This window comes from Rhinolophus ferrumequinum, chromosome 11, assembly GCF_004115265.2.
Source record: "Rhinolophus ferrumequinum isolate MPI-CBG mRhiFer1 chromosome 11, mRhiFer1_v1.p, whole genome shotgun sequence".
Classification (NCBI taxonomy): Eukaryota; Metazoa; Chordata; class Mammalia; order Chiroptera; family Rhinolophidae; genus Rhinolophus; species Rhinolophus ferrumequinum.
Genome location: NC_046294.1, coordinates 9,081,078 through 9,108,305, shown reverse-complemented (window position 1 = coordinate 9,108,305; position 27,228 = coordinate 9,081,078). Strand labels below are relative to the sequence as shown.

Genomic DNA, 27,228 nt, shown 5'->3' with positions numbered 1-27,228 from the left:
CTCCACCTCTGAGGCCTTCCCAGAGTCAGGCTGGGCAAGGGTCATCCCCTCTTGTCCACTTCCCCCACTGTTGTGTCTCCTTCCTAGGGAGATCAAGGCCATTTCTTGTTTCCTCCAGAGGTCAACCTCCCCTCCCACTGGATCTCCACATCTGCCCCTTCTCTTGCTGTTCTCTCCAAGGCTGATGAGGAGATGGCCTTTATTCCTCCTTGAGCTGAGGTGGGGTTCCATCCTGCCTCCTTCACATGGGGCTCCATCTTCCACCCTCTTCCAGGCAGCCAGCTTCTCTCTCCCCAGCACACCACACCCCGCGCCCTCCTTCAGGCTTCCCCTTCCTGACCCTGCTTCTCTAGCTCCCACCCATTCCCCCTTTTCACTGCTACTTAAGTGGTTGATAGGAACTCTTCAGATTCTATACTTATCACCCACGCTCCCAAATCTGGCTTCCTCCACCCACACGCCACCCTGTCTGCCTTTCAAAGGACCTGTGTCCCAGTAGATACCTTTGGCCCCTGCTCTCCACGTCCTTCCCCCTCCTGCCCTGCCGCTGCCTCCCAGCTTCCTTCTTTTTCCCAGCAGGGCCCTCCTTTCCCTGGAGTCCTCCTGGACTCTGCCTCCATCTGCCCCCCCCCCCGCCCCCCCCAGTCCTCCTGTCTCCTTCCCTGAGCTCTCAGATGCAGGAACTCCGTCGGGCACCATTTTGTGTCTCCCCCACCTGAACCCCTCAAGGCCCAGTAGGGTGCCAAGACTCAGTGCTACAGTGGTAGGTGGTGGGAAAATGCAAGCTTCTGTGTGTGTGGTAAAAGAGCCGTAACATAACGGTTACCGTTTTAACCATTATTAGCTATGGGATTCAGTAGCACTAAGGACATTCACGGTGTTGTGCACCCATCACCGCCACCCACTGGCAGAACTTGCTCCTCACCCCAAACATAAGTCGCCCCATGAAACATAACGGGCCCCATGAAACACAACTCGCCGTCCTCTCGTCCCCCAGCCCATGGTAAACACTATTCTACTTTCTGTGACTTTGCCTATTGCATGTACCTCAGATAAGTGGAATTGTAGAGTCCTAGTCCATTCATGTCTGGCTGAATTGCACTGAGCGTAGTGTGTGTCTTCAAGGTTCATCCATGTTGTAGCCCGTGTCAAAATGTCCTTTTTTAAGGCGGAATAGCATTCCATGGTACGGCTCCACCACGTTTTATTTAGACATTCATCCATCGATGGACATTTGGGTTGTTTCCACCTTTTTCCTATGGTGAATAATGCTGCTATGGACACGGGCGTGCAAAATGCAAGCGTTTGAGTTGAATGCTTTCTCTGCCACTTCACTGGCTGTGGACAAACACACAGTCCCCAGGGCTGTGCCAGGCCCAGGCAGGCATGTGGCAATGACAGCGGTCATGGTGCACAGTGGCTGGGTGGCTGACGCCTTCCCTGTGGGCTTGCTCCACAGTCCCAGATCATCGAGGACTTCCGGGCCCTCAGGAAGACCGCTGAGGACATGAACCTGTTCAAGAGTAACCACCTGTTCTTCCTCCTTCACCTGGCCCACATCATCGTCATGGAGAGCATCGCATGGTTCACCATCTTTTACTTTGGCAATGGCTGGATTCCGACCATCATCACGGCCTTTGTTCTCGCTACTTCTCAGGTGAGGCGTGACACCCTCACCTGTCACGTGAAGCCCCCAACTCCCCCAGCTGGCAGAAGCCTGCATGGTGCGTGTGTGCTGACGCTGTAAGAGCGTCTGTGGCCCTCTCTCCCCAGGCCCAAGCTGGGTGGTTGCAACACGATTATGGCCACCTGTCTGTGTACAAGAAGTCCACGTGGAACCATCTCGTCCACAAGTTCGTCATTGGCCACTTAAAGGTAAGCGTCAGCAGCTCTGGGCATCTGTCCTATCAGTTAGGGCACGGTGCAGTGCCACCTCACTTTACCCTAAGACCAGGTCGTCTCTCAGGTCAGTGTCTGGGCTGAGCTGTGAGCCGTTCAAGTGCTCCACTTCTCTGACCTTCTGAACCCTCTCTCCATATCTCATTAGACCCACAAAACCAGTGTACTAGTTACGAAAACAGGCACCCGTCTCCTTTCTCTATTGACTCAATTGATTGCGTTGTTTGCTCCTTATTTAAGGGCTTATCTAATAAATTTCCTTTTAGGTTGTGGCTAGTACAGAAGCAGTTTATCTTGATGAATGCTTCTCTTGCTGGGTAATGTGAGCTGTTTAATACATTGTGTTGCTCTTGTTTTTCCTGGGGTGCCAGGAAGCACAAAGCAAGATCTGCAATAACTATCCTTAGTCTACGTCTTCTCGTGGTTCTATGTGTCCTCCCCTCCCATCACGTGTCGTTTACACTTTTATCTTTACTTTAACCATTCTATTATATGAGTCCTTTATCATAAGTCATCTCAGATACGCGTGCGGTTATGAAAAGGAGAGACCATCATCATAGAAATCTTTAGATAAGGGCCATCACACAATGCAATGATCAGCGGAGCCCAAGGATAAGAGTTGTTTACCAATCAGAAGGTAAGGCACTTCTACTCACCATCCTACACATGAGGAGGCCAACCCACAGGGGCGTTCCATGTTTCCTACAACTCAGCAAGTTTGTGAAACAAGCTGGACTTGCCAGGGACCGTGTGTGATCTGATAGGCGTTATCTCCTTGGTCCTGAAAATACGTCCTTGCCCACTCTGCCTCTGAGACCGATCATCCTCCGGCCCAGCCCTTCCCCAATAGCCCCAGCGGCTGCCTAAGAAAGGCTGCATCCTGACGACGGCCACCCTTCCCACCCTGGCCCAGGAAGAGCTTTGTGTCTGGGTTAACTTATCCCCCTGTGACCCAGATGCACCGAGCCCTTGGCTTGCAAGTTCCAGATCTGGTTGGAAGTGAACTACTGTTGAACTAGTCACCAGTTCCACAGCAAGCGGTTGGCCTGGCGTTGAGCCTGAAGTGGTCTGAAAGTCTGGTTTCTTTCCAGAATTTCAGGGTTGAAAGGGTGCATATAGTAGAGTGCTTTGTTTCATTTGATGGGCTTTTTCTGTTGGATAAAAACCCTCCTCAGTATTGGAAAGTAACATTTTATTCCCAACTCATGTTATCCCCACTCACTTAACAAAGGTGGGCTGTGTCCTGTTTCCAGATTCTGGGCAGGAGCCAGGAGTTCCTTCCTTGCCTGGTGTCCCCACGTCCTTGAAGGGCCCTGGAGCACGTCTCCTGTGTCAGATGGAAGCCAAGGCCAGGCAGAGGACTGGCCTCCATGTACAACTCTGGCTTATGAAGTCGGAATTCTGGAATGACGGGAAGTCAGTCCTTGGGCTTGGACACTGCAGGAGGTCAGGGACATGGCTGCCACTCAGGGCTGCCAGCTGTGTCCTTCATGATCAGCGGCCAGTGGCATGTCTAGGCCAGTGGCATGGCCCCGCGGCTCACCCAGGCGTGCTTCAGCATGAGGGTGATCACGGCTTGCCTGAAATCGCCTCGCACTTGGTGGCAGCTGCAGACAAGTAGGTCCATCTGTTCCTCTGGTCCCTTTGCTGGAACAAAAGCGCTGGCTGCAGGGATGTCCTCAAGTTCCATGTCAACTTGGATGTTCTAGCACAAGCTGATGAGGACAGCGAACAGGGTACAGGGAGCCGTGAGGGGATGGGACCCGCTTCTTACCGTCAGCCTACGCTGCTATAGGATTCCAGGTGTGAACTTCCCCTTTTCCTTCAGCCCATGTCACTTCCGGTGGACATTGCTTCCAGAGGGTGATCTTGTACAAAGACAGTTCTGAGCAGTCGCTCCTCTGCTTAAAACCCTTTTAATCGTTCAGCACTGCAGTTAGGATCAAATGCAAACCGTAAGGCCTGGCGCCATCTAGGCTCTGCCTGTGGAGATGGAAACCTGGAAACCCACCACCCTTTTTACAACCTCACCTCGGGCCACCAGGGCCAGGACGAGGGTAAGGCAAGTGAGACACTCACCTAGGGCGCAAAATTTAACCAAAAAGACTCAGTTAACTGAGATAAACAACACTTTAATGCAATATTTTTTGAAAAAGCAAAATTCATGGTAAAAAAATCCACAACAAACAAAATATCAACATTTTAAATAAAGATCAGGACTGTGCTGAGCCATACTGGAACCTGAAGCAAAAGGAAAAATGTGTGCCCCTGTATACACGTTTGTGTGTTCTTTTATTAACGGTTGATTTTTCCCCCCAGATAATTAAAGTAGAAAAGTACTAAAAAACTGGAAAGTCAGTGTCTTAAAAATCCCAACATTAAGTTTAAATGTATTATTCATACCAAAGTAGAATTTATTATTTTACTTCAGTTTAATTGAAAACAATTTAAGATTGTCTCTTGGTTGAGAGAAACAGTCACACTTAGCAGTTCTCTCAGCTGACAATGAGATGAACCAAAAAGTAGATTTGGAAAATATTGTTGGTGAGTTTGCATCTCTTCAAACCAGGTTGCGCATTTTTTCTTTTCCCTCCGACCCTGACGTTGTTCAACCCAGCTCTGCTGGCCACAGTCCTGGGTATCTGGCTGAGAGGCCTTCCTCTGGCTTCTGGAACAGTACACACTCCCCTTCCCTCCAACCCCAAGGCCATCACCTAGGTTCTTTCCCTCTGTTAGGAAAGCAACCCTCACTTGCCCTGGCCCCCTCCTGCCCAGCCTGCAGACCAGGTGCAGTCCTTCTGAGCGGTCTCCGAAACTTCTCCAGCTTCGCTGGCCCCATCTCAGTGTGGTGTGGGGCCCGACTCCCTCACTCGAGTCGCCTCTCCTTCCCCACTTCGTCCCCAGGGCAGGCAGCTTTGGCACCACTTTCTGAGAACAGAGGGGCTGGGTCATTGTTCCAGGGCCCGAAGAGCTTCACTGTGCCCAGGAAGGAGTGTTCGTGATGGATGAGAAGGGCTTTGCCTGGCAAAGAAGAATGGAAGAGAAGCACAGCTAAGGAATGGCATGAGCAAAAAATGTTTTGTCCTTACATCCCATCCAAGTGCAGGCACTGCCCCACCTCACTGACTCTCACCCCCGTCCTGTTTACAGCCCATCTTTTTTTCTCCAGTTATTCCTTCAACAGACATCTCTTGATTGGTGTATTCAAAACATCATGCTTACTCATAACGTGCCTCGCCCCTTCATTTCTTTGTGTCAGAGACACTTCGATTTCATTCTTCCCAGGAATTTGGTTTCTTTTGGCTAGAAAGGCTCATGCGTCAACGGATTCCTTAATCCTCTAAACTCACTCTTGACACTTTGTTTTGCTCTGATGGTTTTCAGGCCTGTCTGCTTATTGGGCCTGAAGTCAGCACAAAGGTCACAGCTGCTCACAGCTATTCCGCCCATGGCTCGTAGTGTCCAGAGAACGTGTTAGTGCCAAAAGCATGTGCCAAGTCAAATATTTATTTTAGCAGTTAAGCCTTTTTGTAGGTGGCCAGACCTGTGGCCAAAGCATTGATTGATCCAACAACAGTTCACCAGTAAAGTCTTGGTTCTGAAGAGCCAGGAGACTCTCATTTCTTTCTGTGCATCATGGGGCAACTTTGGGGAGGGATGTGTCCTCAAAATGTAATTTCTGGGGCGACAGAAATTGGTGGCCTGGAAATAAATAACTCATGTAATGCTTCTTGTCGCCTAGCATCATAACACTTACATGTTAGAACTAGGAAGCTCTTACCTATGCTTAGTGATTTTTTATTCAGTCTTTCCTATAGCCTTCTCGGCGTGATGTAACTGTTTTTTTGTTTGTTTGTTTTTTAATTATTTTCTCCCTTCTTCAGCCTCCCCCCCCCCCCCTCTCTGGTTCAAGCTGTTGTTTCTCAGTCTAGTTGTGTAGGACACAGCTCCCTGGCCCATGTGGTGTTATGAGCCTTGCGCTCCCCATGCTGAGTCAATGGGGCCACTCACGGCGCTCACGGCGCGGTTGCTCACAGCAGCCCAGCTCCAGGGAGAGACGTTGTTCACAATCTTAGCTGTAGAGGGCGCAGTTCACTGGCCCGTGTAGGAATTGAACTGATGACCTCGGCGTTAGGAGCTCGGAGCTCCAACCACCTGAGCCATTGGGCCAGCCCTGTGATGTCACTGTTCTTATCCCTTAGTACATAGCGTGTCTGACTGTTGGGCTGTCTCTTGCAAACTACTCCATGCGCCCTTGTTTGTTTAAAAGAGATTTATTGAGATATAATTCACATACTATACAGTTCTCCCATTTAAAGTGTATAAGCCAATGACTTACGAATATATTCAGATTTATGAAACCATCATCACAATTAATTTGGGGACATCATCATCCCAAAAGAAACCCCACACCTCTTAGCCATCACTTCTCGACACCCTTATCCTTCCGACCCCCACCCCCTGCCCCATCCTTAGGCAGCCACTAATCTTTCTGTCTCTAGATTTCCCTATTCTAAACATTTCATATGACTAGAATCATATAACATGTGGTCCTTTGAGACTGGCTTCTTTCCCTTAACATGAAGTTTTCAAGGTCCATCCATGTTGTAACACGTGTCGGTCCTTCATTCCTTTTTAAGGCACGACCAGACAGCATGCCGTTGTATGGATCGATCACATTTTACTTATCCATTTATCAGCTGATGGATATTTTGAATGTTTCCACATTTTAGTTATTTTGAATAATGCTGCCGGGAACATTCACGTACAAGGTTTTGTGTGGCCACGTGTTCATTCCTCTTGGGTATACACCAAGACCACTTCTTACTGTCCCTGAAGCTTCTTCTCCTTATACAACGTGGGCACATAGGAGACGTGCAGAGGCCCACCCCCGTGTGGAGGCCCAGACCCGGTGTTGGTGGAGTGCAGAGACCACCCCACGCGGTGCGTTGCCAGCATTCCTCACCCACCGTCACCATCTTACGATCGGGGAAACAGACCCAAAGGGATGGAGTGATTTGGCTCCACTCAGAAGTCCTGGCCACATGGGCTGAGCAGCGTTCTGGACTCAGTACTGGCAGGGCCACATTTTTTCATGGGCTGAGACCTTGTGTGTAGCGGAGAAGTCAGCCCTGAGTGTTGGAGGTGCTAAGAACTGGTCCTGAGCAGGACCAGTCACAGGTGAGCTCAGGTCCCCCCAGCAGACTGCACTGCTCACCCCCATTTCTTCTCCCACAGGGTGCCTCCGCCAACTGGTGGAACCATCGGCACTTCCAGCATCATGCCAAGCCCAACATCTTCCAGAAGGATCCTGATGTGAACATGCTGCACGTGTTTGTCCTGGGTGAATGGCAGCCCATTGAGGTACAACGAGGGGACCATGTTGACATGGGAAGTGTTTGGCTTGAGTGGGGAGCAGGGAAGGAATCCTATAGGGTGACTACTCAGCCAGCCACGTCTGTGTCTGGTGTTTACATGGGAACCTCCCCTGGCACCCTGAATTATTGAAGCTGAAATTTCTATGGAATGGCCTTCCATGTCAGTAATGGACGCAGCTCTTTATCAGAGGGTTAGATGCCTTTCTCCCTCACACTGGCCGGGAAAGAGCATTTCCTGGCTTGTTTCTTCCCAGGGGAGAAAGAAATCTGGTTCTAGCTGGCGGGAAGGCACAATTCCAGGACTCAAGCTTGGTCCCCAAAGGCCAGCTCAAGGAAAGCTTATTTGGAAATTCAGTCCTCGACGCTTGTCATGATCTGGTCCAACCTGCTTCACTAACAGATGACACAGCGAGGCTTAGCAGCCGGAGGGGATGTGTTCAGGGTCCTAGTTAGTGGTCAGTCTAGGATGAGGAGGTCCCAGATCTGACAGCGAGTCATGACAGCCAGCCACACGGCCTTATTTTCATATTAGTACGTTTTTATTATAAATATAGAACATACCTGTTATAAGCATTTAAATGGCACAGAAATGTGCAAAATTTAAAAGAGTCTCCTGTTACCTCCACCATCCCCCCTTTGCCCTAATTGTCTTGCAACTGAGGGTGACCACTGTTGACAACATGCTGTATATTTTCTATGTGTGTATAAACATGCATAGATCTGTTATTCAAATACAAAAATTAACACTTAGATATGCAACTTGCCGCCTCACCAAACACGGACCTCCTTCCAAGTTGAGTCCAAGTCCATCGGCCTCTGCCTGGGGCTGTCCAGGGCTCTGCTGGATTTTTATACCGTAACGTAACCCATGCTATTTTATAAGACCGGAAACTAGGTGTTGCTAATTCTTAATTTCCTTTTAGTAAAAACACCCCCGGTGCATATGAAGAATGTCTTCATTTAAAGTGCAGCCTCTTTGTGACAACCGTTTTCCAAAAACAAAAGAAATCTACATGTGCTTTGCTTTTTGGAAATTTGCTGATGACGTAAACCAAAGCTGAGAAGGTCCCTGTTGCTTTCATGCAGACCTTAGCATCACAGAGTGGGGCACAGAACAGGGGTTCAGTGAGCCTTCCCCAAGCGAGGCACACGCACCTCAGTAAGGAGCAGTGTCACGAATTTCATCGTGTTCCCAGCAGCGTTGGTATCCAAGGCTTGGAACAAGGAGAGGAGAGAGTCTGTCTGCTCCCCCAGTTCTGCTTTGTACCCCCTCTCTCCCGTTTCATGTCCACCCGAGAGAGTATGTGAGCAGAAACATGGGTTTCCTGTGACATTGTCAATTCAGAGGAAATTAGCCAAAACTTAGAAGCGTGGAGTCTCTGGCCAGGCTGGCATTTTTTTCTTGCTTGTGTTGTTCTTCTAGGAAAGTTTGCTAGTTTTGACTGGAGGTTCTCGATAGTGGACCTGATTAACTTGGGGCCTTCTGATAAATGAAGACAAAGGCTTCCCTTTCTGGGTGAGGCTTCATGTTGTAGAGCTGCTGGCTGTCCTGACAATTAGTCTCTGTGTCCCTAACAACAAGATCTAGTCTCACCAGTAATGCTGGCAAGAAGGCGTCTCTGCTTTCTGAGTGGTGGCCAGGGAAACCTCTTCCAACATCTCCTCTCTCTAGACACTTCTCGAATGCTGGCTTTGGGGCGCGAGATGAGTGGAAGTTTAGAGGATGTGGTAATCCAGTTGCCAATAGCATTTGAAAAACCACGGCGAGGGCCACTGTGCTCTGTGAAATCCTCTGTCACATTCATGGGGGAAAGGCTAGCTGTTACCGGGTTCCTGGTTGAGCTGTGCCCCAGTGTCCACAGAACTATTCTGCCCTGGAAGGGACTCTGGTGACAGTGGGTCTGATGGCACTTGTCCCATGCCAGGCCCACACATGACACCAGGGCCACCCAGCTGGCCCTGGCCAACCAGGCTTCAGGTCTTGATCTAGCCTCCAGCCTCCAGACAAGGAGGCCAGTGCCTGTATCTCTGAGCACAGATAAACAAACCAGCCCAGCCAGGAGGCTCCAAAGGCCTGCTCAGCGCGCAGACATAAAGCAGAGGTCTCAGCAGTATAGCCCCTCCCCTACTTAGTTTTCTGGCTTCCGGAAGCGTTTTTTATTTGTTTTATGTACAAGATGTATTCATCTTTATCTTCAGTGTTTTATAGTTTCGCTTTCGAATGTTTAACTTTTGCCAAATGGGATTTGGCTGAGACAGCGTTCTACCTTCACATATCTGCTTCTGAAGCCCAGCGCCCCCTCTGGGCTGTGTGTCCCAGTGCCCGGTCTGGGACACTGTCTGGGTGACTTGGACGTCACACCGATTCATCCTTGGCACTTAATAACTCACTGTAAGCTTGTCGTGGACTGACTTTCCTCTTCTAGAAAGAAGTTACATCTTTATATTCATCCTTTCCATCCAGGAATAAGGTGTCTTTCTTCATTTACTGACGTCTCCTCTTATATTTCTTGGAGGGTTTTATACTTTTCTTTATATGTCTCCTGGATATTTCTTTTTCAATTTAATCCTAGATATGTTCTATTTTTGCACTGTGATGGTGATTTCTCCGGTGGTCAGGAAAGCTCTTGATATTTGGCTAGTTATCTGATGTCCACTTATGCCTCTCTGTGATTCTAGTTTCTTTTCAGTTGATTCTCTTAAGTTTCCTGGGTAGACAATCATATCCTTGAAAATAATGAAAATTTAGTCTCTTTCTAATAGCTCCACACACTTAGTTCTGGTTTGGTTTTTATGGCATTATGGGAGCTTCCAGAACAGTATTAAATAGCAGTGCTTTCAGCAGTCTGATAGTCCTTTTTCTTTGGCCACATCTTAGAGGGTAAATGGTGAGGTCATTAGCCCTGTAGCACTCACTGTAAGTGGGCTCTCAGAGCTGTCAGTGTTCCTGCCTCCTTGCCTAAGATGCTGCCTTTCCACCGACCAGGGATGCCCTCTCCACCCCTCCACCTGTCTACCACTGACCCTCCAGCCTTCCTGCTTCCTCCTTCATGAACAGGCCAAAGCGACCCGTCCTCCCTTGGAATGACCATAGCCCTCCTCTCAGGACCCATGGACTGGGGTCTGGGGTCTTGCTAGTCTGCGCATGCCTGATGTGGCCGTGTTGCTCATTCTGTGAGTGAGTTTGTAGGTTCCCAGAGGCTGTGACTGGGCTTTGCGACAGCTCCCCTCCCCCACTCTGAACAGACAAGGGAGGCCCTTGTCCTTCCTCAGACATTTTGTTCCAAAGCTGAAAAGTCCCCTGCACATGCCCCTGGTATCCAGCCCATAAGCCAAGCCTGGCCTTGTGGTCCATGGAGAGGTTGAGCGTAGGAGGGCCAGCCCGGCCGGGGCAAGGGTTGTGGACCTCCAGGAAGCCAGGCCACCCGTGCTTGCAGTGCTCCCCCTCCCTCTGCCCCTGGCCTGCATCTCCTGTTAGCCTCAGCTTGAGAACTTGTGAAAGCAAGCCCTGTGTGCCACCATCTCCTTCTTGGGATCTGGATACAACCAGCCATCCGTACCTCGCCTGAGTGAAAGCACCCTCTGTCCTCCCCGCACCTCCTCTCTGACAGCGCCCCCCACCCAAGCTTTCTCCCTGTGTGTGTGGTGAGGACTCTCCTGGAGGAGAAGAGATGGGCGTGGGGGGTCCCAGTGGGGAGGAGGGCAGACTCGTGCTTAGTGAATCCATGGGCCTGGCAGTGCTGAGTGCTGCATGCAGTCCTTGCTTAACTGTGAGGCAAGAGCCGTCTACGAACCCATTTTATACATGGAACAACTAAGGCTGAGAGAGATGAAATAAATTGCTCAAGGTTATAGCAAGAAAAGGCATCCAAACCCAGGCTGCCTGGCTCTGAGGCAGTGTTCACGGATCCTTTGGGACCCTGCCCACGGCCACCACCTGGTGGACACTAGCGAAATGTGTTTGTTGGATCTCTCCAGATTTCTGGTGAAGTAAGCAGCCAGGAGTCCTCCTCTCAGCTTGGTAACATTCTAAACTACCTCTCCTATCCCTGCGCTGCGCCCTTGACTTGCAGGCTGGGTGTTAGCAAAGAACTGAGCGTGTGCAGCTGAGAGCCAGAAAGTCGGCCCCACGCCGGGCTGGGCCTCAGCAAACCACCGTTGTGCTTCCTGGTTTTCAGAGGAAAACTAGTGCTGTGGGTCAGCCATACCCTGGCAGATGGCCTTGCATTTGCCCTAACTCAAGATGGGGACAGATGTACAGTGTCATTTAGGTGTGTCGCCACACACAGGTGTACGTGTAACCGTGACTAACCTTCCCCTCACACTCCCTAAGTACTTGATATCCAATCCACTTCATCCTCTGGTCCCTCAACAACCCTGTGAAGTATCCATCCTACCTCCACTTGACAAGTAAGGAACCCAAGGCTCCTGGCTGGGGCGGGGGTGGGCATGGGGGTGAAACACTTTGCTCAAATAACACATTCTTTCCAAATCTCGACCCTGGGCCTCCGAAGCCTAGGAACCTCAGGGGCTAGTGGAGAGGCCTACCACTGCCCAGGGCAGAGACCCATCAGTCCTCAACTGACCTCCAGACTGACCTCCAGACTGACCTCCAGACAGGTCAGTCTGGAGCATTGAAGGGACCTACATGGGAGCCAGCAGGGGTCACAGGCCTGGGGCAGCTGGGGGAGTGTCAGCTTCTGTAATCTCTATTACCCCCCCCAAAGGTCACCATAAATCAATGAAAACAGTGTGCTTTTGTGCAAATGCAGCTTCAAAACAATTCCCCAGTGGCCCCCTGCTAGCAGTTTGGTCACCTAAGTACTGCTATAGGGGCCCTCTGGTCTCTGCCAACCTGCCTGGGCTCATGCAACCTTAGTGTATAGAGCCTGACTAACCCGGAGAGGGTCCTTTGAACCTGGGGCCGTCCCCTGGGGTGACCTGTGGGGCAGAGACGTGGTGGGGAGGGCTCCTGTCCAGGCCTGGAGAAGCCTGCACACACAGGCCAGGCTGGGCGCTTGTTTCCTGGCTTCTGGAGGAGATAAGAACAGGAACCATGGGCCTGTTCTGTGGGCCACATGCTCCCCAGAACCCCGGGCAGCTTCACTCCCCCCAAGACTGGCCACTCAGGGAGCACACCCCCAGTGCTACCTCTACCCGCCCAACCTCTGCTGAGAAATCATCCCAGGCTGCCTCTGAGGCCTCCCTGGCTGGGACCTCTCCAAGGCCGGCCTCAGTCCTGGCCTTAATAACAGTCTTCAAGCAAATGGACAGACTTTCTGGGGACGAGTGAGACCCCTGCCAAGGCGCAGGAGGCCACATGGAACTAAGGGATTGATTGATTCTGGTGGTGCTTCAGCTGGGTGTGTAGTGACCATGGCTGCTGGCACAAGGACAGGCTGGGCTTTGTTCCCCCCCAGGTCCCCTCCTTTCAGGAGACTGCGAACCCTCCCTGTGAGTTTGACAATCACTTCCCTCTGTGTTCTCACCTGGAGAACAGGACATTGGCCTGGACAGCATCCAGGCTCTCTCCATGTACCTTGCTTTCACTTCCTAGCAATAAGTGGGAATGGACACGGTTGGAGGAGGATGGTTCTGGCCCCTGGGCTGGGGGGCATGAGGGATGGCTGAGGGGTAGTGTCCCGGGATCAGCACCTGGTATTTATGCCCATGTTGTTTTTCGTTGATTCTTCTTAACAACCAGTGATGAGGATGCCAAATGGGGTTCAGACGGGCAGAGTGACCTGTGCAGGGTCTCGGCCCTCACCAGGGCTCCACGCACAGCCCCCAGCATGGCCACTCTGCAAGCAGCATCTTTTGGTCTCAGTCTCCAAGGAGCAGGGTGGGCTGGTGGTCCTCAGGGAGCTGGGCTGTAGAATCAAAGGGCTTCAGGGGCCCTATGGAGCTGTGGTTGCCCCATTGGCTCACGCTCAGTGTAGCCTGAGCAGCTTTGTACACTGAAGATGCCCGGGCCCCAGAACTGGCCCTTCTCAGAGTATCAGGGCATCAGGCTGCCCAGGGGGTGCAGGCTCCAATGGGGAGGGAACTGGTACCTGCAAGGAGTGATTAGCTTTTGGAAAGTGCAGGGGGCTCCAAGGAGATAAATGCTCCCTGCCTGGTGGACTTTTAACAAATCCCCAGGCCTTTATCTGGGTTATTTTGGTCACTGCAGGCTCCGGGGAGCTCCCCAGGGTGACCCTACAGCTTTCTCGCTCCCAAAGGGGTGGAGACTGGCTTAGCTGCTCCCTCTGGGTGCCTGTGCCCCCTTGTGAGATGTTTAGTTGTGCACTCACATAACAAACATTTATTTAGTGCCTGTCACATGGGCTCTGAATCACCTTTCTTAGGTCCAGACCCCAGCTGGGCCTGCTTCTCACGTGGTCTTGGGCAGGGACTTGACCTTGAGCCTCAGCTTCACAAATGCCAGCTCCTGGGCTCGAGGAGGAGTGCAGGAGTTGAGGCCTGCACGCAGCATGGGGCTGCCACGCTCAGCCAGAGCTGAGGTTATGTTGGCCATTGTTAGCTGGAGCAGCCGGGAGCCCAGAGGGTCAGAAGGACCCAGTCTCAGGAGGCCCAGGGTGCAGATTGACAGGAGAGGGACAGAGGCCCCCTGAGCATGAGGGAGGGATGGTGGCTGTGGAGTGGGTGGAAGGCTGGGCCCCAAAGGGTGCCGGGTGCTCACAGTCTCTGTTCTCTCCTCAGTACGGCAAGAAGAAGCTGAAATACCTGCCCTACAACCACCAGCACGAGTACTTCTTCCTGAGTGAGTGCTGGGGTGCCCCACAACCGCACCCCAGACCCCCACACACCAGAGCAGCCATTTATCCTCCTCCCAGCTGACAGCCTTTTCAGACTCAGAAAGTGACACTAAACCTATTAGAAAAGGAGAGGCCAAAGCAGCTGCCCTGTCCAGACCCCTCCTGGCTCCTCATAGTGACGGGGTACAGAGGCCCGGAGACACAGTGATCCTTGGGTGGGGGCTGGACTGGGGATGCTGCCTGCTCCCAGCCCCCTCGGGGGGCACCAGGGCCCCTGCCGCCTCTGCCTGTGAGCCACAGAGCTGGGCACCCCACTCGGTGTCCTGACTGTGGCTCCTGCCCCCGTTCCATCCCGGATCGGGTGGGAGAGGGCACCTGCTAAGCAGCTCTGCTCTCTCCCCTGCAGTCGGGCCGCCACTCCTCATCCCCATGTACTTCCAGTACCAGATCATCATGACCATGATCGTCCGCAAAGACTGGGTGGTGAGTCAAGGGGCGCCCCTGGCCCGGGGGTGTGGGAACGAGGACCTGGGGGCCTGCACCGTGTCCCCACGTGTCTCTATGGGACCCCAGGCATCTCCTCTGGGGGTGCCTGGTCACTCTCAGGGAGGGACCTGCTCTGAGGCTGCCAGGACCTGGGAGGCCATTGCACCCCACTCCTAAAGATCCCGAAAGGACACACACACACACACGGGGAGTCCACTTGTGAGACACTGCCGCTGCAGAAACCCCTCAGAAAGTTCCTGAAGGCAACATGATACGAGCCAAAGTCGGCCCACTCAGCCGTGGCTCTGTTCTAGACATTGCGGCCCCCAAGACTCATGAACTAGGTCACACAGCACTTTGCTTGGTAAATGGAGAGCAGCCTGGTGGTGGCTGAGATGACAGGGGTATTAGTTTGCTACGGCTGCATAATAAAGCCCCATAGACCGAGGGTTCGTTCTGTGAACAACAGAATTGTCTTATCTCACAGTCTAGGGACTAGAAGTCCAAGTGGAGGTGTGGCTGGGCTTGGTCCTCCTGAGGCTGTGAGGAAGCGTGTGGTCCGGGCCTCGCTCCTTGTCTCGTGGACGGCCACCGCCTTTTCCGCGTGTCACTTCACATTCGTCCTCCCTGAGAGTGTGTCTATGTCCCAATTTCCACTTTTTATACGGACGCTGGTCATAGTGGAGTAGGGCCCACCCGAATGACCTCATCTTAACCAATTACATCAGCTGCGACCCTGTCTCCAAATAAGATCACGTGAGGAGCTGCAGGTTAGGACCGCACCATACACAGTTTAGGGGACACAGCCCAGCGTCTAACACCAGGCTGGGAGGAATCTCCAGATTCTTCCCGCCAGAGACAGAAAGGGACCCTGGAGAGGGGCTGGTCGTGTGACTGGTGTGCGCGGCCATCCTTGGCTTTCTGTAGATGTAGGGATGATTCTGCCGAAGAGAAGAATGTTCCCATGAGGGAATGACCTGGACGGAGCAGCCATCGTAGGCAGAGCCTGCTCTGGGACAGTGAACTTGATAGTCATCGCTGGTCGTTTGTGTTTAACCCAGTTTCATAAATGAAGGTATTGAGACTCTGAGAGTTTGAAACTTGCCCAAGGAGTGGGTCGGCTCTGGAACCCAGGCCTCCTCATGCCGCAGCCTGGACCTCCTCCGCCATACTTCAGCCACCCGTCCCTCTCAAAGAACAATACCTTGTGTTTGTATAGCATTTTAAGGGCCTTGAAGCACTTGTCTTACGTCCTGTCTTTGAAAGTACCGGTAAAGGGGCCGTTGTGCCAGGGGCTGAGAGGCCAGGTGGTTGGGGAGGAGGTGTGACTCTCGCAGTCTTTGCCAGCCCTGAGCTGGTACAACCTGTCTGACTCACTTCTGGGACATGCTTTTTCCCCAAAGTGAGCATTTCGTGAGTACTTCGACTGTATTCCAGGAACAGTCAAGCGCTGCCACCTACGTTAGGTCATTTAACCCTGGTTCACCAACAAGGCAGGAATGGGCTGAAGGGACAGAGATTTTGCATCAGTTGAGTGGTAGGAATTTGAACTCACGTCTGCTCCTACGGTGACTGCTGTTTGAACTTTTGCACAGGGCTCACCTAGGCCCTGCAGGGAGTCATGGCTGAAAAGGAATGTGAGCCCTCTGTGCTGGGTCAGGTTGCTGCCGGGAGTATTTTGATCTGCTTTTCTGGCAGATGACTCCTGACATGAATATTTAATCTTTTTCTACTGTGTTTGTTCCCGAAGGAACAAAGCAATTAAATAGGGACAGCGGGAAAAGGAAACCGGACTAGTACCTGAACGGGAACAGATGGCAGAGCCAGGGAAATTTGATAGGGCCACTCAGGCCTTTTAGGAGCCTCCTGGCCGTGTGGGGAACCCATGTGGAAACAGAGTTCAGGCTGGGTGGGAAGGCCGGGCCTCCTGACTGCTCCTAGACTTGGCACCCCCCTCAGGGGCTCATGGCCACGTGGGTAGACACAGGCCCTGTGCAATGATCTTCTGATTGACAGCAAGCTGAGGTGTGACCTGGGGCAGTGGTCCTCAACAGGCACAATTCTTGTGGGCCTTTTAGCAATATCTGGAGACATTTTTGATGGTCACAACTCTTGGGAGAAGGGACAGAGTGCTACTGGCATCTAGTGGGCATCTAGCCAGGGACACAGCTAAACATCCTACCATGCACAGGATAGCCCCCCACAACTAAGAATTATCCAGCCCCAAATACCACCTGTGTGGAGCTTAAGAAACCCTGGCCTGGAGAAGAGGGGTGGATGCCCTCTGAGAGCATGGAGGAGGGAGGCTTTTACAGCTCTGCCAGCGCTGCCAGCGGCACATCCTGGAGACGCCCCTCAGGCCTCACCTTGCAGGGAGTCCGCTGTATCTGACACCACTACCTGCTCCCTCCTGCAATTCTCCCTGTCGGCCTCCAAGTCCCCTCTGCTGGTTCTCCTCCACCTCTCTGTTTCCCGACATCTCCATCACGCCCCGCAAACCAGTGGCCCCTTGGTCACGGATCACTCTGCACAAAAATAAATTGGTACACATACATCCTCATTAATATATATGTACTCAGCACTGTGCTACATGCACACGGAAAAGAAGTTACAATGAATGTGATGGAAAGTAGGAGCAGAAGTCATGACGTCTGCTCCCTCACCCCCTTGCAGATCACGACATTGGTCCTGAGGTCTTGCCCTGAGCCCACAGCTGGCCCTTCAGACTCTTCCTTCCCCAGCCCCTTCCCAGCTGCTCCTGTCCCTTTTTTCTGTTCACCTGATGGCACCGACGCTGGGGAACAGCCTAGATGCCTCATGACCAAGTAGTCCCCAAATGCAACTGCCTCTGCCTCCCCGATAGTTCTGGAGTCTGTCACCTCATGAGTGCTGTGGGGCCTGGTTGGGGCCTCCATCGTTTCAGGCCCAAGCTACTGAAAATAACCCAGTCTCTGCATCTCCAGTTGGCAGAGATCTAGATATGACCGTGTTCTGTCATTTCAAACTCGGTGGTTCTCCACGGCCCGTGAGGTAGAGAGAGGTCCGTCTCCCCGGGCAGACGTGACCTGGCTGTGGTCTCCCCCCTCCACCGCCAGCACTTGTACTAGAGAAGACGAGACATAATCTGTATGTAAACAAGAGTGCAGCACACACCCTTGGCAGTCTCACCTGTCTGGGCTTTTGTCTGTATCCTTGCCTCTTCGTGAATGTCCTTCCTACTGTTCTTTGCTTAGCTGACCTGTGGTGTGTGCCAGCCCAGCTCAGGCACCACACCCTCATGGAGGCCTTCCCGAAATCCCAGGGTCCCGATGGGTACACGAGGGAGAGCAGGAGACCAATGCGGGGCTCCTGCTGTGGTCCAGCTGAGGCACTTGGACTCGGGACCCCATGTTCCCATCGTTCCCGTAACTGTCTTGTTCCATGTGATATTGAAGGAACCTCCTTATGAGTCTGGCTTTCCAAACACAAGGCTTCTGAACGGCCTCCTTTTGCTCCCGTCACCTGACTGAGCCCCTGCCACAGAGAAGGCATTCACTGAACGTTTGTGGAGCTTAACTGCACAGAGCTGGGTTGAAGGATGAGTTTACTGAGCAGATAAGGGGAGAAGGAGCCTCCAGGCAGATACGGCCCGGACACAGACTGCAACAAATCAGAGCACAACCTGGCCGGGCGCACGTAGGTCGGGAGACTGGCTGCAGATGAGGGCAGGTCATCTGCAAGCATGTGAAGGGCTCGTGTGTCCTGCCCAGGGACTGGCTTTTATCCTTTGTCCCCTGGCGGGGGAGGAGGTCAGTGATGGCGTTGAAGATGGTGGTGGCGTGGTCCAGTGTTGCATGTTGGGAAGATCTCTGGTGGCAATGTGGTACAGGGGCCTGACTGGAGTCTTCAGAGCTGACACTACGGGCTCTTATTGTTGCAATACACACTCAAGCCATGTGGAACCTCGGGGGGAGGTTCTCTTCCCTGTCCTGCAGATGGGGTAACTGAGGCACAGCTAAATAAATCATCGCAGCTACACAGAGCCACTGGTGGGGCTGGAATTCGTGAGGCAGCCTGACCTGGAGCCTGTGCTCTGATCACTACCCTGCCGAGGCTCTGGAGGGGGAAGGGGGCGGGGGTCCAGCTACTGCACGAGCATTCCTGGCAGAGGAAAGAGTCCGTGCAAAGGCCCTGAGGTGGCTGGGAGAGGTGTCCTCAATCCCTCATAGCTCTGTGGGCTACTCTGGGTAGGGTGGGAGGCTTAGCAGGAGAGAGATGCGGTCTGCTTGGTGTGAAGAAGGTCCCTCTTGTTGCCATGGGTGCATGAGGGACAGCAGGAGACCAATGAGAGTCTCCTGTTGTGGTCCACCTGAGGCATTGGACTTGGGTGGCAGAGAAGAGGTAGAGGGCCTGCCCGTGAGGCTGCCATGGAGGGTGGAACAGCAGGGGCAGCGGGATGAGGCACTTGCCAAGGAACTGAGAGAAGATGTGCTAACTCAGGACCCTGTTACCGCCCCAGTGAGGGGCAGGAAAGGAGAGTGGAGCAAAGAGGGGGCAGGAAGAGAATCGGGTGGGGGAAGAGGCCCAGCCAGTGTCAGGTCACTGGGAGGGCCCTGAGGTAGGGATGGACAGTGTCCCTGGCCTTGGTTCTCCATTACTGTCATGCTAGAGTGAGCGTCGAGGAAGAAGTTCCCAGGTGCAGATGAGAACAGACAGGGCCGCAGAGCTGTTTGTGAGCCTGCAGGGTGTCAGGTAGGGGGTGCATCGTCAGAATCCCCGCGACCAAGAAATGGCTGCTGACCTCTGGCCCCTCCCCATGGCTGCCCCTCAGCTGATGTCCCTTGGTCCCCATCCCTGTTTCTTTCCCTTAGAACAGAGCACACAGCTCTCTTCCTGCTGCCAAACACTCAACATTTTCCTAGAAACACAAACCGTCACACAAGCCCTGTGTAAGCAGGCATCTGCTGCTCCGTGGGCCTGGTGCCCAACTTCTGCGAGGCCAGCTGGGGACACCTTTGTCTAGCGGGGCATGTGAGGTGCTGCGTGCACACCTGTGGTCAAGACGCGGTGCCAGGGAGGGCGGGGCTGTCCCACCTTTAATTGTTTGTCTTGGCAGGACTTGGCCTGGGCCATCAGCTACTATGCTCGTTTCTTCATCACCTACATCCCTTTCTATGGTATCCTCGGAGCCATCCTTTTCCTCAACTTTATCAGGTGCCTGAGCTTTGCTGGTTAATCCCTGGGCCCCCGAGCACTTGTGTTGATGGGGGCTTGGATACAGGGGGGCCCTGAGGAAAGGCCCAGCGGTCCCCACTTCCTCTCCTGAGGCTCACGTCCTAGCACCTCAGTGTACCCTCTGCACCTGCCCTGGGCCGCATGGAGTTGGGAGGGAGGAGCTGTTCCCACCCTGGCCGGGCGGGCCCTGTGGAGAGCAAGCTGGCTGGCGCTCCAGCGCTGAGCTGCTCTCTCTCCCAGGTTCCTGGAGAGCCACTGGTTTGTGTGGGTCACGCAGATGAATCACATCGTCATGGAGATTGACCGAGAGCCCTACCGCGACTGGTTCAGCAGCCAGGTGAGGGCAACCAGAGCTGGTCACCAGGGCCCTGTGTCCACGTCCTCGGCCCCCAGAAACTTGGCTGCCCAGTGGACCCAGCACTGTGCTGGGCTTCCCTGGGGCTGCCTGTGTCTTTCTGCTGGTAGGCACAGGGCTAAGCAAGAAGGGGTAGCAGGGCTCTTTGGTAGGGACCTGTGGGGTATCTGGGTGGGCTGAGGACTCCTGGCAGAACAGTGTGACATGGAGGGGAGGGGTGACCCTGAGGCTTTGGGTAAGGCTGGGCCTTATGGGAAGGAGACGAGGCCTTTTGTTCGTTTACTTCTGACCACTCATCCCTCTTCCCCTGCACAGCTGGCAGCCACCTGCAACGTGGAACAATCCTTCTTTAACGACTGGTTCAGCGGGCACCTCAACTTCCAGATTGAGCACCAGTGAGTGCATGTGCAGGCGGTGTTGGGGGCAGGCGTGTCACATACAGTGGGAGGGAGTGGCCACCAGCCCCATCTGAGCAGAGGGCAGCATTTGGGGGCTACCTCTTCCCCTGGTGAGATTCCCCCACACCCCCACCCACCCCTTAGCCCTAGAGCATGCTCCGCAACCAGCCTCATTGAGGCCAGGGTGGGATTCCCTATGTCACACCCTCATCGTGACAATCATCCCATCATGTGTGGCCGGAGCTTTGTACTTACAGATTGCTTGCACTTTCATCTTCTTTGATCCTGTGAGCCTGGCAGGGCAGGGTGATTGATCCCATTTTATTGACATGGAAACCGAGACCACACTAAGTTCGATAGCTTGCCTGGAACTGACATAGCTGAGGGGCTGCCCCCCAGAGCTCCACTACCCCTGCTGCCCTTCCTCTTCACCTCTGTAACCCCTGGGTACTGTTCCTTTTTCTCTCACCCCCCTCTATCTCCTCACCCCGCTCTTTCCTTTTTTTATAAAACACGGCATTCTGTCTCTAGCCATCCAATTCCTTTGCAGTCCCCAGAGCACAAGCACACCCATCTAGGAACAACGCCCCCACCATGACTTGCCCCTCCCCCATCTGCCAGCCGCCCCAGCGGGCACACAGAGCTGTGGACAGGGTCTCCCTGGGGGAGGCGGGGCATACTCACACTGCCCCCACGCTGTCCCCAGCCTTTTCCCCACCATGCCTCGGCACAACTTCCACAAGATCGCCCCACTGGTGAAGTCTCTGTGCGCCAAGCATGGCATCCAGTACCAGGAGAAGCCGTTGCTGAGGGCCTTGCAAGACATCGTCGGGTAAGGGGCGAGCCCACAGCTGCTGGGGCCCCTGGAGGTCCCGGGGCACAGGAAGGGGACGCAGAGGCACAAAGCCGGGACTATTCATGGTGGAAATAGTGGTGATGACAAGAAAGGCCGAGCCCTGCTGGCACAGGTGCCTCCACCAGGCCACCTCCATTATTTGGATTGCCCGGCTTCTCGCTCTGGGCTGGATGAGGACCCTCCCTTTGTCCTTCTCCAGGGGGCGTCCTGGAGAACCCTGTGCTGGCAGCCCCTGGGTGAGGGCTGAGAGGAAGCACCTGTACCCCCAGCGTGGCCTCCCCAGCCCGTCCACTTGCCAGGACTCCCTGGCCCTGCCCGTCCTGGTCCTGACTAGTCCCATCCCTTGTTCTTCCCAGGTCCTTGAAGAAGTCTGGGGATCTGTGGCTGGACGCCTACCTCCACAAATGAAGCTACAGCCCTCGGGCCACCCATGGGGGAGGGGGAGCCGGTGGGGTTCATGGCCGAAGGGAGGGATGGGTTTTTGTTCTGAGGTGTCCATGAGGCTGGGGTACATGCCGGCTCACAGGCCCCATCTTTGATCTTTCTCCCGTTTTTCTCCCATTTTCCCTTCACTTTGCCCTCCAACACCGTCCCTCATGGGCCCTCTGTCAGTCCCTTCCACCAGGAGCACAGAGAGGGCTCCGTACCTGCCTCCGCCCTCCGCCCCTAAACATCCACTAGACCAGCCGTCCACAGACGTACCTAGACACCCCTGGCAGCCTGGCCTCCATCCTCCAGGCCTCACACCTCCCTGTTTCTCCCTCAGACACTTGGGGTCCATGGGACTGGGTCCCAGCTGGGCAAATGGCTCCCTGGCCTTGCAGGTCTGGCTCCACCCTCTGATGGCGCCCATGGTCTGCCCTCTTGTAGGGAGGTGCTTTGTGCACCAGGTCCCCTTCCCACTGCTGGGATTGGTACCTGGGGCCTCCCTGCAGGTGCCACTGTTTCTACAACTGTCCAAGCCCCGGCCCTGATTCCAGGCTCTCTTGGCCTGTAGTGCATCTGGCTCAGACCTTGGGGCCCAGGGAAATGTCCTCCTTGCCCCACTGGAGGCCTGTGACCCAGGGCTTGTGCAGTTCCCTCCCAGCACCATCCACCCTATTCCCACCTTCAGAGCCTGTGACCTTGGGTCCAAGGGGACAGTCCCACAGGTGGGTGCCACAAAGGTTAGGGCCAAGTTGGGGGGCCAGCTGACCTGTAGGTTCAGCCCCACTCCCCACCCCCATTTAGATGTCCTAGTTGGGAAGCCTGAGATTCTACAGCAATTGGACCCGTCTCCAAAATGCTGTTACCTGCCAGGCAGCCATACTGGGGCTGCCAGTGTGTGCAGGCGCTCTCCTCTCATGTCTTCCACTCTTGTGTCTTTCACTGGTTTTTTAAACTTTTGCTACAGGATACATTCTGACGGTGGGGCTGGGCCTTGTGACAATCTGTCTTTGACCACCTGCCCTTCCTGGACTCCCCCAGGCTCCCTGGCGGGCTGAACCAGTCTCACTCACTAGGCCAGTGTGGCCCTGACGGTCACTGTCAGGGCCACTGCTGTCAGGAGGGCAGTGGGGACAGAGGGAGGGAACCCCAGAGGCAGTGACCCCGAGGAGCTGGGGGATGGGTGGGACCTGACAAGGTTCAAGTGGGAAGTGTGACGAGGAATTGGGGCTGGAAGCCAGGAGCTGAGGGGACAGGAAAGTGAGAAGGGCGGGAGGGGAGTCTGCTTCCCTGGGAGGGATTTAGAGCCACTGTGTTTGGAAGCCTAACCCACTAACCAATATTTAGCTTCCAGGGAGGTTGGGACAGGAACAAGCTCAGAGTGGGGACCTTTGGGAGAAGGCTTCCAGTCCCCCAGCTCTGGCAGCCAGGAGGGACCGGCATCTAGTGGGACGCACCTTTGAGGCCCTGCTGCTGAGAACAGGCCCGTGGAGCTGCTGTTCCCTCCCGAGGCAGACGGATCCATAGGGAACTGATCTTAATTTTTATCATGTTGCTTCCCCAGCCCTACATTTTTTGGAAATAAAAGACGTAATTTTATTCTCACTTCCTTGATCCGCGACTGCCTTGTGCTCCTGCGTATGCTTGGGGGTGTGGGCTGGAGGAAGGGCAGCAGCAGGAACTGGGGCCTGGGCCCAGGAGGAGGCGCGCTGGCACAGGCAGCCCTTTTCCTATGGCCCCTCTGCCCTGTGGTCACTCTACCCCATCTCCCAGCTGTCACTGCTCATGAACTTCCTCTCCCCTTCCCTGAAGTGTGTTCCAGGCCAAGAACTTTGGGCAAATGACCCAAATAAATTGGCCCATCTTTTTCTTCCTGGGGACTCAGCCCAGAAGCTTTCTGGGGGGTGGAAAGGAGGGGCTGACACAGGCCACTTCCCTGTCACCTTCATTCCCATCTTCCTGTCTTCATCCTGGAACCAGCTGTGCGCCCACAGCCTCGTGGATTGGCTTTTGCCGGCCTCTGCTCTGCCTGCTTCCTGGTCAGTGCACTGGTGCTGGGGGCAAAGAGAATCTCAAGCTCTGAGGAAAGCCCTGGAGACGGACGCTTCCATCTATGGCCTCTCTGCCCGTGCAGTGGCTCATTTGGTCCCCACACCCGGGGGGGAAGGCCTGTTTTCATCCCAGCTCAGCATCACTGACCAGTTCATAGGTAATAATATCACAGAAACTGGGTCCTAGGTCTATCCGACCCCCAAGCCTGGGAAGAGTCCGAAGGAATATTCCAGGGGTACTTGTACAGTTTGCCCCACCCTGGCCCCCATGCTGCTCCCTGATAACCTATCTCTGGGCTGCCTCAGTGGGCAGGTCAAGCCAGGTGTGCCAGGGAAGGGCCAAAAGGGTCAGGGTAGCCCACACCTCAGGGGCTCCCTACCTAGCCTTGTATCTTCCCCGGCTCCAAAGTATACTCTCACCCCCCTCTTGCTTGGCCTGTGACCTCTGTGTAGTCAGCAGGGACTGCCAGCTGACCCCTGTAGGTGCGCGTGGTTCCCCATTATGCGCAAGGGCTCAGTAGGACCGAGGAGCAGAAGCAGCCCTGAGCCAGGAGGCAGAGACCCACCCTGGCACACTGGGTGGCCTTGGGTGAGTCCTGAGCCCTGCCCCAGCAGTCTCCCCATTTGTATGGTGAAGGGACTGAGCTAAGGGCTTCAGGGATGTTGTCATCTCTCAACACCTGTGAGCCCTTGGCCTCGCCCTTCTGGGAACACATCAGAGGACTTCAAGGCTGGAAGAGCTTGGGGAACATTCCTCTTACCTGTGCTTGTGTTCTGCCTCCTACCTGAACTGGGCCTGGCAACCTGACTCTCGGGAGGATACGGTCCAGGCTCCCCACCCCTGCCACCACATAAGTCCAGGGTCTATCACAAGTGACACCCAGGATCCCGGGGACAGTGGCTAGGTGGACGCTGCGGCTATGAGGGCACCAGGTAAGTCTTGGTTTAGGTCACTGGGCACTTGGATCTTCTCTGTGACTTTTTCCTCCCCCCACCCTACCGCGCCCCGAAGTATTGCCCTTGGGGCAAGAAGCTGGGGATACCTGTACCTGCTGTCCTGTTCCCATACTTAGCTGAGGCTCTTGCCCAACACAGTGGTAGATTTCCCCACCCCCTGCCAAAGGTGTGACATCCTAACGCAAGGCCACAAGACCTGAAGCTTCCATTCACAGGTGAGGAGGCTGAGACCAGAGAGGAAAGGACTGGTCTGAAACCACTTGGGGACAGCAGCTGGATCAGGGCAGGCATGCGGGGTCCTGGTTCCTCACCCAGCACTCCCGGCATCTGCTTCACCCCCTGCAAGGGAAGTGTGTTTCCCAGACCAAGATTTCCCCCCACCCCATCTTGTGAAGTGTCAAGACTGTTCCCCGAGTTCCCAGCGGCTGGTCAAAGAGGCGGGGACCGTAGAGGGAGTCAGTTCCTGTGGGGGAGACAAGTCCACCCACACTGAGGGGGCTACCCTGATGGGGGTATCAGCATTGTGGCGTGTCACATGCAGGGTACCAGGCCCAGAAAAGGAGCTGGCAGCGCAGCCTGGATTGTTGTGGACCTGGAGCCCCAGAGGCGGCCAGAGACCTAGCAAATCACTCAGGTGTCACCTGGATACTCAGAAAACCTGGCCCGTTGGGAGGACAGAGGAGGACTTTGGTGAGAAGGGGCAGGGAAGAGGTGGTAGCCACCTGGGCTGGGCTTGGACTGCCCTTGGAAGGACCAGCCGCTGTTCACTTGAGACAGTACCTTGGGCCAATCAGGACCCTCAGCTGTTTCCAGCTGTGTCTTCCCCAGACAGGTCTGCCCCTCTGGACAGGATGCAGCTTCTCAAAGAGCCTCTGGTCTGATGGCTGAGATGAAAATGATAAGCTGTGGACCCCCAGGGGGGTCCTACAACCAACTATGAAGAAACTAAGGCCCGTTGGAGGAAGGTGGGCCCCCGGGTCAGAACTCCAGTCGGTGCTCGTTTGGCTGGACTTTGTTTCTAACCAGATGGCCCTTTCAGAAGCAGGACAAGTGACTACCTAGCATTTGAGGATTTAAAGATCATGTCTCTACTGTCCCTCACCATTATGCACATGTTTCCTTGAATTTGGAAGGCACTTAGGTCTTCCTTCCACATCATCTTGTTCAGGAGCAAGCATCTGGAGAATTAGTGACAGGTACCAGGAGCTTGGGAAGGGCCAACGCGACCCAGGCAGCCAGGTGCTCCAGGACCTGTGGGGGAGGGGTGTGTGTGGGAAAGACCAGGGAAGGAGCCATGACCCATGTGTCACAAAGGAATTTGTTCCTGTCCTGTCACAAAGGAATTTGTTTGTCATCCCTACAGCCCCTCCCAACATCACAGGCCAGGGCTGGTTCTTGTGAATCTCCTTTGCCATCACCTGTCCGGGCCAACCCATGGGGAGTCTTAGTCAAATAAATGCTGGTTGACTACAGAAGCAAATGAACAAGTCATGGCTTCCTTCAGTGGTTTTGCGTTTCCTCGGGGCCCAAGACGCTGTGCAAAGCATAAAGCAGGGACAGGGGGTTTCTTAGATGTTCCACCTAGGCCCTTCATTCCTTTGACAAACCTGGCCCCTGCTCCCTAAGTTCTTGCTTCATGACTGCCTAGGAAAGCTACAGCTAGAGAAGGGAGAGCGCAGCTCAGCAAAACGATGGTGACCTGTCCCCAGGCACTCTAGCATGGGGGACAGAGTGGGACAAGTGCAAAGATGACCTGCCACTGAAGGATTCCAAGCAGTAAGGAAAGACCTGGGGGCAGGGGCTACTTCAGGCCAGGAGGCCTCCCCAAGGGTCCTGTAAGCAAGTTCCTAGGCAACTACCCACTTTCAGACAGGAGGGGGCACTCCCCACAGCTACCAGCAGGGGCAGCACAGCGTGGCACGTCCCACGATGATTCTAGACGCCCCTGGGGGGCACTGCTGGCTCAGCGTCTGCGCTGGAGTCCAGGGTGTTAATATCTCCCTGATAAATGCAGCAGAGCCACTCAGGAAATGCATTGTCTGCCCAGGGAGGGGATAAAGGGAATGTCATCCCAGGGCCCACAGGACACCAGGAGTCTGCAGGGTTTCCATAGGTGACCACAGGAAGGGGACTCCTGGCAGAGGGAACAGCTTGCCAGGGACCCTGAATGCAGGACAGCTCTGGACATAGGAGTTTGCTTTCAAGGCAGGAAGTACCTTTCAAGGAGGAAACAGGGTCAGAAACAACCAAGGGCTTGTCCCAATTCAGAGTAGGTGGTGGCCCCGGGGCATTGGACTGTGTGTATAAAATGTTTTAATAAATTTCTGAGCTCTGTGCTGGGCCCTGTGCAGAGTCTTCCACACAGAATCCCTTTTATCTTCTATCACCCTAGGAGGTCATCGTACCACTCAGAGAAGTTTAATAACATCTCCAAGGTCATACAGTCTTGA

The 27,228-nt window shown here is 54.1% G+C and overlaps 1 protein-coding gene across 1 annotated transcript in view; it reads left to right on the top strand.

Moving 5' to 3' along the window:
* Positions 1-23,384, top strand: part of FADS2 (fatty acid desaturase 2) — a 32,697-nt gene extending 9,313 nt beyond the window's left edge. The window contains exons 3-12 of the mRNA XM_033120401.1: positions 1,460-1,657; positions 1,774-1,875; positions 7,138-7,263; positions 13,980-14,040; positions 14,442-14,518; positions 19,617-19,714; positions 19,976-20,072; positions 20,406-20,485; positions 21,195-21,320; positions 21,701-23,384. Coding sequence (XP_032976292.1) covers positions 1,460-1,657; positions 1,774-1,875; positions 7,138-7,263; positions 13,980-14,040; positions 14,442-14,518; positions 19,617-19,714; positions 19,976-20,072; positions 20,406-20,485; positions 21,195-21,320; positions 21,701-21,752 — 1,017 coding nt within the window. The 3' untranslated portion in view covers positions 21,753-23,384. The remainder of the gene's footprint in view (positions 1-1,459; positions 1,658-1,773; positions 1,876-7,137; positions 7,264-13,979; positions 14,041-14,441; positions 14,519-19,616; positions 19,715-19,975; positions 20,073-20,405; positions 20,486-21,194; positions 21,321-21,700) is intronic.
* The last annotated feature ends 3,844 nt before the right edge of the window (positions 23,385-27,228 follow it).